The sequence below is a fragment of the Rhinoderma darwinii genome, chromosome 4, assembly GCF_050947455.1.
Source record: "Rhinoderma darwinii isolate aRhiDar2 chromosome 4, aRhiDar2.hap1, whole genome shotgun sequence".
NCBI lineage: Eukaryota > Metazoa > Chordata > Amphibia > Anura > Rhinodermatidae > Rhinoderma > Rhinoderma darwinii.
In genome coordinates, this window is record NC_134690.1 from 303,594,329 (window position 1) to 303,607,843 (window position 13,515).

Here is a 13,515-nt window from a genome sequence, read left to right on the forward strand (position 1 = left end):
CCAAGATCTCCAGGATCACAGATATATAGAAATTATGCCTTCATTAAAGGGTGGCCACTGCAGGGGAAATGTAGCATTACATGCTGGCCATTTAAATGAATGGCTGTCCATGTAATGCTTTTAGAGGTGTCGGGTCTACCAGAGTGGGGGCTGCTTTACAGAGGCCCCCCTCTATGATGTCTATATACCCTGAAAGGGCATTTGCACAGGGGTTGTGGTGGTGAGACAACCCCTTTAAAGTCTTTTTATGCAGCGGAATGGTAGATTGGTTACACAGGCATGCTTTAACACTGCAGCCCCACATGAAGCTCATCTGCAGTCCTAGAAATAGCTTCATGTTGGCCCTGGACAAAATTAAAAGAGGGGTCACTGCATTCCAGTCAAATGAAAACAAATACAGTAAAATTCATCTCACTTAAGTAGTCCACAAACCCTGCAAATCTGGGATGTGAAAGAAATAATACCATGGTGGATCAGCAAGAAACTTACATGACAGTCGGGCACTGGCATCTCCCGCAGAAACTGTGTAGGCCCCAAAACCTAATCTAATTCCCCACACCCAGGCATAAAACTACAGACCTTAGGGTGGGCCTCAGGATGTCTCCATCGCCAGCATTCAAATATTATGTCAGGGCCTGCAGTGTGGGAGATACCAGTGCTGGAGCCCACACAGGATGCCATAGGCGAGAAAAGTATAAGTGTCTATGTATGTTCAAAGTTCCAGTAGTACTGAATCTCTGATAATCCAGCATCTCATCTAGATCCGCTGGGCTGCCAGGAATTTTTTTTTTGTCTTTTAAAAAATATCCGAAATGCTTATTTAGTTAAATTAAAAAAATGTTTTAATACAATTTTAGAATTTGCATCCTTGGGGCATCTTTGATTTACACACAGGACAAGCATTCAATTTGTTGGCTTAACCAGTAACCATGTGAATCTAGCCTTGTAAATGTAATGGGAAGAAGTGGCATTCTGTATGTGCAAGCTCTGAAATCTAAAGTCCTATTCAAATGACCTCTTTAGTGGTATATCAGTATGAAGGGCAATGATAACGGGTCGATTTCACAATTTATTAAACATAAATAGTAAAACCTCATGGCTTCCATTTTTACAGCATTCATTATTGATTTACTCATGATCGATTTTGAGCCTTTTTTTTCCCCCCTCCGTTGACTAATGTGTCAATCAGGTTAATACCTAATGGTAGGCCTCTGACTGTATAGAATAGTACAGCATGTTATTCTTGCTACCAAAGAACAATGTAAACCTGACAGGAAAGCCTAAATACGATAAAGGGTTATTCCAGTTTTTATTCCTTTATTTTTTTATGAAATAGGAAATGATAAAATTTTCTAATATACATGTATTTAAATTTCTGCTCACATTCCATTCTTATACAAGTGCAGTAGCCGCTGTCTTAAAATAAAATATAAATGGTAAATCAGGCATTGGATAAAAGTATAGGACTAAACATGGTGTTTGACATGTGACCCCCCCCCCTCCCATCACTGTCCAGGTAACTAATAAGTGAATAGTAGTTTATTGAGATGTAGAATAAAGTATTATTTTTTTCAACTTTTATTATTTCATAAAAAAGAACAAGTTACAAGTTTTGTTTTTTTTTACAAAATGCGCACAGATAGTATTTATAAAAAGAGAGTAACTTATCCCCCCTACCCACCCATTGAGTTAGAGAGTGCGAAGAAAGATAAGGAGAAAAAACAGTATTTCTATTAACAGCAGGGAAGCATAACATGCAGCTCGCAATGCCATTCTGTGCAGTCCTTAACCAGTAGCACACAGATATGCCTGCCTGTCCTTGTAATTCAGAAAGACATGACTGCCAAAAGACAGCCATATCTTTCTGAGGGAAAGAATGGAGTCCAATTCTGGTCTCTCTCTTCCCTGCGCTGATCATAGATATCAGTACACGACCTGAAAGATACATGTAAGAGCCTTATTGTGGCTGTATCTTCCATGTCATAGATAAGGAGTGGCTGCTTCTGTAACTCTCATACACTAAAATTGAGATAGTCGCATGCATTTGCAGCTACCTCATCCCCTCTTTTTTTGGAGTGTCAAGTAGGGGTCTCCCATTCCCATAATAAGTGGGAGTCCCAAAAGTGGAACTCCCACCTATCAGACATTTATGGCATATACGTTATATAGTCGTTATGTCATAAATGTCTCAGATGGGAAAATCGTTTACGTTTTATTGTGGCCCTTGGAAATGGTACAATCTGACAATGTGTCCCTCGGACCAGTATAGGTTCTACACCCCTGATCTACAGCAAAAGCATGTCTGACAGTATTTCTGCAGGAGCATCTAGTACATTCCTTCTCTCTTAAATCAACGCATCTAGTACATTGTTCTCCCTGCCTCGTGTATGTGTTGTTGTTTTTTTTAACAGTTAACATTTATTAATAACATGACAACATCACCTTGAGACAGGCAGCCATGTAATACACTGCTCTAGGGACATGCAGCCATGTTACATTTAGCCTAGAGACAGGCAGCCATGTTACACACCGCCTAGAGACCGGCAGCCATCATACACGCCGCCTAGAGACAGTCAGCCATGTTACACACCGCCTAGAGACAGGCAGTTTCCCAATGATTTCATTGGACAATTTGTAATGCTTAATTTCCCGTGTGGTGGCGCTGCAGGAAATTTAAGCCCATGACGTAAGTTTACGTCATGGCGCTGGGGGAGATGGTGCAGCCCCCTCTGTCATCTCATCGGACTCCCACAATGCGGTTGCGGATTGCCGAAGGTTGTCATGGAAGGCCCCCAAATCTGCCATCTTGGTTCTCCTAAGAGCCAGTAAATAGCGAGTAAATTGTTCCAGCGATCTAGCGATCGTTTAAGTTCCATAGGGGGTGTAAGAAAAAATGCAAAAAAAAGTTAAATACATTTTTCCTAAAAATACTAAAAAATAAAAACCTTTTCCCATTTTACTCCTAAAGCAATGTAAGCATAAACATAATTAATACCGCCTCATTAGTAAAAGTCTGATCTACTCTAATATAAAGTTATTTTCCCGCAGGGTGAAAGAAAAACAAACAGAATTCCGCAAAAAAAAAAAGGAATAAAAATGATTTTATTACAGTTGAAACCTTGCTCTAACGACCAGGATCGGATTTACCTTTGATCTTGACCATTTAACCACTGAGTTATTAGCAACCATGGCATCTGAACCACTATGTTATGGAATCAGCACCCCTGCGATTCAATCACGGCGTGACAATGGGTTGTCATGGTTAGTCGGGTGCCTAGTGAAGGTCCCAGGTCGGCCATGTTTCTCCTCCTATAAAGCCCTATAGGAGACCATCAAAAGTACCATACACTGCGATACATATGTTATAGCAGTGTTTGATACCTGTGATCTAACTATTTCATTGTTCAAAACGGTTTCATAAAGTTTTGAACAATATCAAAGAAAAAAAGGATAAAACTTTTACTATTTTCAAATAAAATAATGTAAAAAAAAAAACAGACACCCTCACAAAATGTTAGTTCATAAAAGTCACATTTTTTTTTATCTGCTCTGCCACTGATTTTCATTATTATCCATTAGCAATTCATGTTTCTTTTAAAAGACCCTATTCTCGGAAAGAGTTTTTTTTTTTTTTTCTTTAGTGATCTAAAATATTTCATTTTTCACATGTGCTGATAACTAGTGACCAAAAAAAGCATCTAGTTTTACAGCATGCATTTAGATGTAATGTCATAATGTCATGACTATGCAAAGTGGCTAAAGTTTACCTTCAGGCTGGATTCACACACTACTCTATGTCAGCTGCATTTTAGGAATGCAAGTGACTACATTCATAAGATTCTTGTGTTCAATATGGAACGTGGATCTTTTCTTTGTAACATTCATAAATCCCCCACCTCATCCACATGGAAATTGTAACACTAGCTAGCAGCAAGTTGTATTGACCCAGGCATTGGGTCGCTCCTTGTCAACATCTAGAACTTGTAACTCCTTTCCCACTTTGGAAAAAATATTTGTCTTTGGTTTATTTTGTTTTGGTCTTTTTTCGCTCTGTAATACTTTATAGTAATAGAATAGAATAGTAGAAAATTTTATTTTGAAGACACTTTATTTCTATGTATAATGCTGTAAGCAATGACTACCATCTATGAACGGCAATGCTAACAACCTACCACTACAAAGAATGGTAATTCTGCAGCATGCTCGTTGATCAGAGAAGATGCCCTCTGCCGCCTTGTATCATATTGGTTATACAGGAGTTGTGGTTTGATCCTTTGTTGGCTCGGAGTGAATAGCCCCAAGCTATGTTGCCAATTACGCATACAGCTATACAAAGTAGCTTTTTGTGTACGAGATATACTGTAGTTGCTATGGAAACCAAACGCATGATTAAAAAAAAAGACTGCAATTCATCTACATTGTTTATTGTTGGGAATTTACAATTGTCTATAAAATATTAGTGCATTTCTATTCATTGCAAAAGTATTTTCTTTTTACAAAAGCATGATTCAGTAAAATATATTATTGCCACTAATAGAAGAAGATTAAACAGTAGATAAGATTTGTTTCCATTCACACATAGTCTTGGAGGTTATAACCTGCACTGCTGTTTTCCGATTGCTGAGGTGCTGGTTCTGGTGTTTTTGTCGGAGGTGAGTCCCGTCCTTCCTGCTGCTTCTTAGTACAGGACGCACAGAAGACTGCACCTGCTAAAAAATGCATCCCAGCAGAGAGAAAGCCTACATACAAGGCTCCTCCTGGCTCATGTTTGCTACCCTCCGGGATGGAGGAATCCAAGAAACTGGAAATGATCTCTTTCATGTACCAACTCACTGAAATCATGCCAAAAGTACCAGCTAGCAAAAAGCATGTTCCACCAGCAAAAGCTATATTGCTTTTAGTTTGACGATCCCCTCCTAGCTTTGTACATTTCATTCCTGCCATGGATACACATATGCCCAAACATGACAATATACAGGACAGTACCATTGTGGTCCGTACTGTCTGAATATACAAAGGAAGTGAAAGAATTGAATATTTCACAGTGCAACTAAACATACCAGTACTGTACCACGTGCAGTCCATCCACAGTCCTTGCATTTGAATGACCGCGGTAACAATGTTTGCCCCAGTGTCTGCATTGACCTTCCAGTTTGGTAGTAAAGTTGCTGCAATTGCCCCACACACTGCCATGAGTGCAATAATAAATGCTGTAATTTGTAGCCCGGCTGATGCCATGGTCCGTCATCCAATTCAGCTTTTCCGTACAGGTGTCTAGTCTCTTCTGTCCACGACGAGACCGCACTGGCGAGGGATCTGTAGAGAAACCAAAACGACAGGGATGTGTGGGGGATGAGGAACACCGAGAGCAAGCAGGAAACAAAGTATTACCTTAGTGCTTCAATGCAGAGCTCTTTCAATTTGCAGTATGAGCCCTTCAGGAGAATAATAAGCCTGAGCTGACAAAGACACATGGCTCGCAAGCATTTGTTTCTTAGGTAAATATAGATTTTTTGAAAAGCTGCGAACCCTATGTCGCTTTTAGTCATAAAAATTCATCCACAAATGACACTTGTGTTACTCCACATCTCTCAAAATGATCATTTAGATGTTGATGACTTGATTTACAATTCTCTTATTGGTTGCCATAGTAAAATACGTTGTATTTAGAAACGCATTAAGAAGACATACAACAAATGTTCCATACGCAGCTTTTTCATTTCCCCAGCAAACTACTTGTAATGCCCCAAATAGATGTGTTGTTGTGTAGCTCATTAAAGAATATGGCGGTACAGCTGCAAAGTATAGCAGGGGATCAGTCATCATGGATTATTAGCCTATTATAGTCGTAGGTTTAGTTTAGTGTTTAGAAATATATACAATACTTTGAAAAGCAAAACACAAACTCTGCACAAATTGCATGACCAATCGATTATCTTTATCATTTTTGTACATTGATAAGCTATATGAAACGCTTATATGTAAAATCTACAAGACATTATTACTATGACATAATACAAAAGCTTATACACTTGATATATATCTGGCATCCATATAATGCAGCAAGAAATTGTAAAAAAATGGAAATTAGAAGAAAAATGCGTGATATAATACCTGCGCTGTATAAGTAAACATCCGTAACTTTTATCAATTAACCTGTCCATTGTATTTAGTCTCTCATCAGTCGTGATTCTAAACAGTACCTTGAAAGACAGGCACGCTAAACATACCGCTAAATTGCTTTTGTCTTGGCAGATTGTTAAAGGTTAAGCCTTCGGCAAATTAGAATACAATGTTAAGATTATTATAGCTTGCTACAGAAGAAGGCTTTGTCTTGGCAATAGCGGCATATTAGTTTGAAGCCTTAGTGTAAAAATAGTACAGTAATAATGCATTTTAGTAATAAGCGGGCGTTCTGTAACAATTGTTTTAATGACTCAATACTTGACTTTAAGTCATTCTGAGCTGCAGAGCATTGCACCACCGGTAGAAGAGCACTAGTTAAAGAGTCTCGTGAAATTGACCTGAAATTGAAAAGCACTTACTGGTAAATAAGTCGAGATGTTCTAGGTCTTCCTTGCTGTTAGAGGTAAACAAATTCTGGAAGAGAAAATCATATTTCTTCTATGTGCCAAGGAGAGGAAATAAGGAAAAGCGGAATATTTAATGTCAGGTGGCTTTTCCTTTGCTCTGTATTTCATGAAATAAAAGCAAATCGCCGATGTTGTTTGTGTGCTGTCGGTGTCCTGTATGAAGAAACAGTTTGTTCATCATGGGGTATGACTGGAGAAATAACATGTGAGCCAGCAAAACTTACAAAAACATGGCAAGGAAGAAAATTGTGGCACTGTGAATGCTGAGACAATACCAACCTTTAAATGAGCAAACAAGTGACTTTTGTGCTGTGTTTCTAAACGTTGCAAAGCATAAACTTGAGCTGTATGAATTAAAATGCAAGATGCATAGATAAAATATGCATCACAGAGTCAAGCAAGACATTGCTGCTACTGTATCTTGTTCATGGCATTTGTTGTGCAGTTTTTTTTATTTTGTGGGTGTTCTGCTTAGTCTTAAATGCTATGTCAGCATTTTCTGTAGCCAATATATGAAGACTTTGTCCACATCTGCGTCTGAGGCTCCGTCTGCAGTTTTACCAAAGTTGACGACAAGAATTGCGCAACTTGCAGCACTATTCTTGCCGTCAAAGCGACAGAAACCGTGACAAAACCCTGTCATTGGTGTATGTTGGGTAAATGTCGCATAAGGGATCTGGCACTGCGTCGTGACTTTTGTTATAAACTAAAGCCATGACGCAGATTTGAACAGAGTGAATACTATATTAGTACAAAGGGAAAATGTGCGCAGTGATAACACATCACTGAAAGCCCTGCTTAAGAGGGTCGTATAGAGAAATACATGGCTGCTTTTTTCCAGAAACAGCGCAACTCTCGTCCATAAGTTGTGCCTGGTACTGCAGCTCAGCCGTATTCACCAGACACACCTGCTCCGTACTTGTCTTCCAATGATTCCATTGGGTTAGAGAATAAAGGAAACCATAGATTAGCTTTTGATCATCAATTATAGATATCCGCTCTGTGATACAATGCTCCCTTACATTAAGTGCGTATGCTAATTATGTCCGGTGTCCATCAAATGGGACCATGACATTATAGAAACTGCACAACATGTCCTCATGTCAGTTGTTCATGGCATTCTATGTATTCAAGTTAACAGTTACCCACTTAGGCCTCATTCTCAGGACAGAAGTGGTGCCAATCTTTCCGTTAAACGTTTTCTTTTCATGCTCCGCTTTTGTATTAATACAAAATACTCGTGTGAATGAGGTCCGAGGTGCAACTGTGCTGTGCTAAAAAAAACAAAAAGCGCAACAACATTTAGTTTTACGGCAAATAGATGCAATTTTACAATTTGTTTTTTTGCCCCCCAGAATTTGCAGGTATTTAACATTTCTTACCTTTAAATCCTGTGCATGCCGCATGCTGTTGCGTTTTATTGGCTGCAGCACTGCCGAACCTCAGCTGCTGCACCATCTAAATGTAAGTTAGAACAATTTGCAGTATCCCATTGTAATTTCTTATTAGGGAAAGTTTCAGTCTCAAAGTCAATAATGTTTGCAGGCACAAAGTTTGCTAGACAATTTTTTAACCTGTTTGGGTAGCTGCCCAGCAACAAGCTCCACCAGAAGGGACTACACAAGATTTTTTGAGGACCAGGGTGGCCATATTCTTTGTTATATAATTGATGGTAGCCTGTACTGCTGATGCTCTGCCACCAATTCTACTTCTCTCTGCAATTTGAAGGAGAAGTTGACAGCCTAGTACCTAATGGGAAGATTGGCAGCAGAGACATTCAGGGAGATCAAAACTGGCTTAACCCCTTAATGACCAGCCCATTTTAGACCTTAATGACCAAGCCATTTTTTAAAGTTTTTCCATCGTCGCATTCCAAGAGCTATAACTTTTTTCTTTTTCCGTCGACATGTACACGTTGTAATTTTTAATAGCACAATTTTGGGGTACAGAATTTATTGATTAATTTTATTACGTTTTTTTTGGGGGGGAATAGAAAAAAAGCAGAAATTTCGCCACACAGTTTTTTACTAGTCCCACTAGGGGACTTCACTATGCGATTATCCGATCGCATTTATAATACACTGCAATACTTCTGTATTGCAGTGTATTATGCCTGTCCATGTAAAACGGACAGGCATCTGCTATATCAGGCCAGAGGCATGATCTAGCAGGCATTCATTATTATTCTGCCATTGGCTGCCATTGGAGACACAGACACTCGGCGATCTTATCGCCGGGTGTCAGTGGTATGAGAGGGAGCTCCCTCCCTCTCTCCAAAACCACTCAGATGCGGTGCACGCTATTGAGCACCGCATCTGAAGGGTTAAACGGGTGAAATCGATACTAATATCGATCTCACCTGATCGAGCAGGGACGCCCCCAGCCCTCAGCTGCCTCTGGCAGCTGAGAGCAGGGAGATTTGACAGCTCCCTGCTCTGTTTACTTATTTCGATTCAGCGACGTAAAAAGTCTATTGCATCGGAATAAGGCCCGTTAGTGACCAACGTAAAAACACTATGGGGCGGTAAGTAACGGGTTAAAGTGGAGTAGTTGTTGTCTATGGCAGCAGGTCCGGTATCTGCCTTCATTTTCCAAAGGTTCACTAGAGAGAAAAAAAGGTACACAACGGCGCAAACACAGTGCTTTATTCCTGGTAGGAATGTAGAATTAGTAATTCTGTCAAAGTGTTCTCCCCTGGTGATGTCGTGTTAGGAAACACGACACCCCTGTAGATATGGTCTTTAAAACGTGAAGGTCCAGGGAACTGCAAGCCACGGGTTTTTCCGGATGTGTCCAATTCCAAATGCTAGTGATATTGCGATACTCTCACTCTGGCGGGTGGGATTCTCTAAAAAAACAGCCCTTGGATCGGCGCTGTTCCCTTGAAACGTTGTCCTTAGCTTGCTTCTGTTGATGCATAGTCAAAGTTGACACTGGGAGGTACAAGTTGAAAGATCCTTTATTGATAGTGATGATATGTTTTTTCAGAGGATCCCACCCGAAAGAGTCAGAGTATCGCAATATCACTTTCTTTTTCCAAAGGGCCTATGAAAAGTGAGGTCGAATCTGACGGGTTGCTATGGATAACTTTTCCACTTTTCCTCTGCACCAGTTTTGATACATCTCTCGCATTGCCTGTTGGAGGTTTTCTTTAACTTTCAGGATCCACCTAACTCCAGGATTTGATCTCTACACTAGTGGGAATATTGAGGCCAGGGGTAGGCAACCTTTTTTTGCATATGGGGTGCCGATATAAAAAAAACAAACAAAAAAAAACATTTATGAAGAACTCTGTAAGCCATGCAAACATGAAAGTCCTATAAGACAAACTGTTACCATGTATGTGACATAAACCAATTAGTCAGTTAATCAAACTTACATTTCAGTGTTAGCCTTGTCTTTGATATTCTTTGAAAAGATGATCTATATGTGGTGCATATAAGGCTACTAAACACAAGCTGGGGCGAGTTGCACATAGGATAGACCGCAGCTACTGAACACAAGCTGGAGGGAACTGCACATAAGAGATACACCAGCTTCGGGGCGCTTCATACAGAAGCGAGAGCAACTACTGTACACCAGCTTGGGGGCGGTGCACATAGAAGAGAACGTGGCTACTGAACACCAGATTTGGGGGGAGGTTCCCGTAGAAGAGACCATTGCTAATGAACATTAGATTTGGGGATGCACATAGAGAGAGCTGCCAACATTTGCTAACTTTTTCTTTTACAGAGCGTTCACCGAGCTCCGTCTTTGCGGCACTGATGCCCAGGAGAGAGCAGCGCGTCATTATGCGCTTGATAATGCTTAACAATAGGAGAGAGAGCAGTGCTGCATTGTCTGCTTGCCAAGTGTTCAGCAGCGACAAACACCATGAAGCACTGCCCCCTCTCCTGGTGATCAGCGCCACCAAGCCCATAATGAAGCTCCGCTATCTCTCTGTGTGTTCACCACCGCCAAGCACACAACGGCGCTGGTCACCGGGAGAATGTACCAGCAAACCATGCCTCACGTGCTGGCTGAGCCCTGGTCTACACAGTCCGTACTATATTGTGATTGCTATGGCCTCAACCCCCTTACGACGCAGCCATTTTTCAGATTTTAATTTTCGTTTTTTCCTCTCTACCTTCCAAAAGCCATAACTTTTTTATTTTTCCGTCGATATAGTCATATAAGGGCTTGATTTTTTTGCGGGACGAGTTGTCGTTTTTCGTAGCACTATTTATTGTGCCATATAATGTACTAGAAAATGGGGAAAAAATATTTGTGGGGTAGAAAATGAAAAAAACAGCGATTCCTCCATTGTTTTTTGCTCTTCGATTTTACGGAATTCACCGTGCAATTAAAACAACACGTTAACTTTATTCTGTGGGTCAATACGATTGCGGCGATACCAAATAAATATAATTTTTTCTATAGTTTACTACTTTTTCAAGTAAAAACCTAAATGATCACTTTTTTTTATTTCACTTTTTGTGGGAGATGGGGTGACCCAAAAATTTATTCTGGAGTTTACAATAATTTTTTTTTTTACGCCGTTCACCGTGCGGGTTAAATAATTATATATTGTAATAGTTCCGACTTTTACGTATGCGGCGATACCAATTATGTTTATTATTTTTATTTTTTTACTATGCTCTGGGGAGAAATGGGAAAAGTTTTTTTTTTACTTTTAATTTGACATTATTTTTTTTTTACATAAAAAAACAACTTTATTTTACTAATTTGTACTTTTTTTTAAATTAGTGCCCCTAGGAGACTTCAACCAGCGATCGTTAGATCGCTTGCACTATATACTGCAATTATATTGTATGCCAGTATATTGTGATTCTGACAGGCTTCTATTAAGCCCTGCCGGACGCAGGGCTTAATAGGATCACAAAGATAGCGGACCTGGGGGACTTCGTTAGGCCCCCAGGCAGCCATAGCAACCATCGCCACCCCGCCATTGCATTGCGGGGGGCACGATGAGCTGTTAGAGGGGGTCACTCCCTCTTTCTAACGATTTAAATGCCGCGGTCGCTATTGACCGTGGCATTTAACGAGTTAAACGAGTGGGAACGCGCTCCAGCGCGATCCCGCTCATTACTCTGAAGTGTCGGCTGTAACATACAGCCAACATCGGCATCGTATGGAGCGGGTTCACTCCGTGAGCGTGTTCCATACTTCCCCTACACGACTTTGGCGTATGGATACGTCAAATGTCGGGAAGGGGTTAGTATGCCGGTCACATGGTACTTGCTATTACAGATGTCCCACAATACATTTTAATGTATCCCCTCTTGTACATCTGTATAATCTGTATATTGTTCTGATGCCTTTTCTGATATACTTTCTACTTCCGTACAAAAAAAAATATTAATAAAATTTACAAAATTTTAATTTATAAAACATGTAAAATAATAAAAATAACTCCCATTTTGCCTACATGGTCTATTCCCTTTTGGGGCTAAAAAAAAAAAGGGTAGTAGATGTGGTTAGTATCAAACCAGCGTAATAATATCCTTCTAATATAAAATGCAGCATATTGTTTTTTATTTTAGAAAAGAGTGTAGTGTGCATCGATGCTGCTTGTATAATGATAATGAGATAAGCATGTGACAGAAATTAAATTTGCTTATTACCTCTGTGGCCAAACCTGGGACAAGGTATTTTGGTGCCCTATGCAGATCAGGCAAATTGTGCTACTCCCACCTCCTTGGTGTCAATTCAAATAGATTTAAACCCATTTTATAAGCAAAATGAATACAAAAACATAAAAATAACAATAAATATAAATAAATGTTTATATCAAAAGCCAAAAATGCTTAGCAGAAATAAATAAGTTTTTATCTTTATTAACTTATTTAACCATAATATTATTTAATTACAAATATATTTGACAAATTATTATGTTTGGACTTTTCCCTCACCACTATCTCAAATATGTAAGCCACACTGTCAACACAATAACGCTAAGTAAAATTATAATCACACTTTCTAGAACAGACATATATTTGCTTTACCACTATGCAATAACCAATAATACTGTCATGCAGACTATACATGAGAATACAGTACTGATGAGATGCAGGCAGAAGACATAAGAATTAAATCCAATGGCTCACAGGTATCATCTCTAATTGTTGTTGTGCTTTTCTTTCTTCTCCATCGGCCAAAACCTCCTTGACGAATTCTCCTGATGACTGCAGAGTTTGCTGCCCAGACATCTTAGGGCCCTTACTCCTGCTGACCCCTGCTATCTTTTACTCCCAATACTATTCTTGCTGCAGCCTGCTGCTGCTCCCGTTGCCCGCATTACTGTACCTACAGTGCTTCCCAATGCCCCCAAATACCATACTGCCAAAATAATACTGCTTGAGGACACATACAGTTTAAAGTAGGGGCATCACTAGAAAATGTTTGGCCCCATAGCAAGTATTTAAATGAGCCCTACCCCACTTGAAGCATTTACATAGTTAGATTGTGGGCACTTTAGCTGGCCGAAATACAGTGAAAAAGCACAGCTTCTGTGAAAGTGCAACTCCAAGCATGACTTAACAAATTATCTGAATATGTTGGGAGTTGTAGCTCCACAAACAATGGTACCACACACTATTAGCCACATAAGTTAAAAATACAGACCGGACCTTAAAATACATTTCAGACCCCAGACCATGCCCCAAAATTAATACAGACCTCAGATAAGACCCCTAAATAATTTTAACCCTCACAATGTACTATCCGCTCCCGGGTCCTCTTTAGCTCCCGTTGCCACTGCACTGGGTGCTGACTAGGACTGGGAAGCGAATAGCTGTACAGTAAGTAATGACAGCCAATCTAACAGGACCTCCTGTACAACAATGCGTTCTTCCCTCAGATTGAAGGAAGCGCTCATTGGTCGGTAACAATTTTATATTTATATATTTAATAAAATTGTGCC

At 39.8% G+C, this 13,515-nt stretch overlaps 2 protein-coding genes across 4 annotated transcripts in view; one reads left to right on the forward strand and one right to left on the reverse strand.

Moving 5' to 3' along the window:
* The window catches only part of TFB1M (transcription factor B1, mitochondrial), a 152,911-nt gene that overhangs the window by 91,497 nt on the left and 47,899 nt on the right, over window positions 1-13,515 (forward strand). The gene's annotated exons all lie outside the window — the stretch shown is intronic.
* Window positions 4,434-6,771, reverse strand: CLDN20 (claudin 20). 2 transcript variants are annotated; one of them, XM_075864358.1, is made up of 2 exons: window positions 6,546-6,771; window positions 4,434-5,316 (listed from the first exon to the last, which is right to left on the reverse strand). In XM_075864358.1, exon 2 carries the CDS (start codon window positions 5,236-5,238, stop codon window positions 4,573-4,575), a length of 666 nt encoding a protein of 221 aa, XP_075720473.1. In that variant the 5' UTR covers window positions 5,239-5,316; window positions 6,546-6,771; the 3' UTR covers window positions 4,434-4,572. The 2 variants fall into 2 exon arrangements, with proteins under 2 accessions (XP_075720473.1, XP_075720474.1); XM_075864359.1 differs by lacking the exon at window positions 6,546-6,771 and adding an exon at window positions 5,392-5,600.

Bases quoted from the DNA above. Each gene is read 5' to 3' on its own strand.
- CLDN20 (XM_075864358.1), bottom strand. From the start codon at position 5,238: ATGGCATCAGCCGGGCTACAAATTACAGCATTTATTATTGCACTCATG.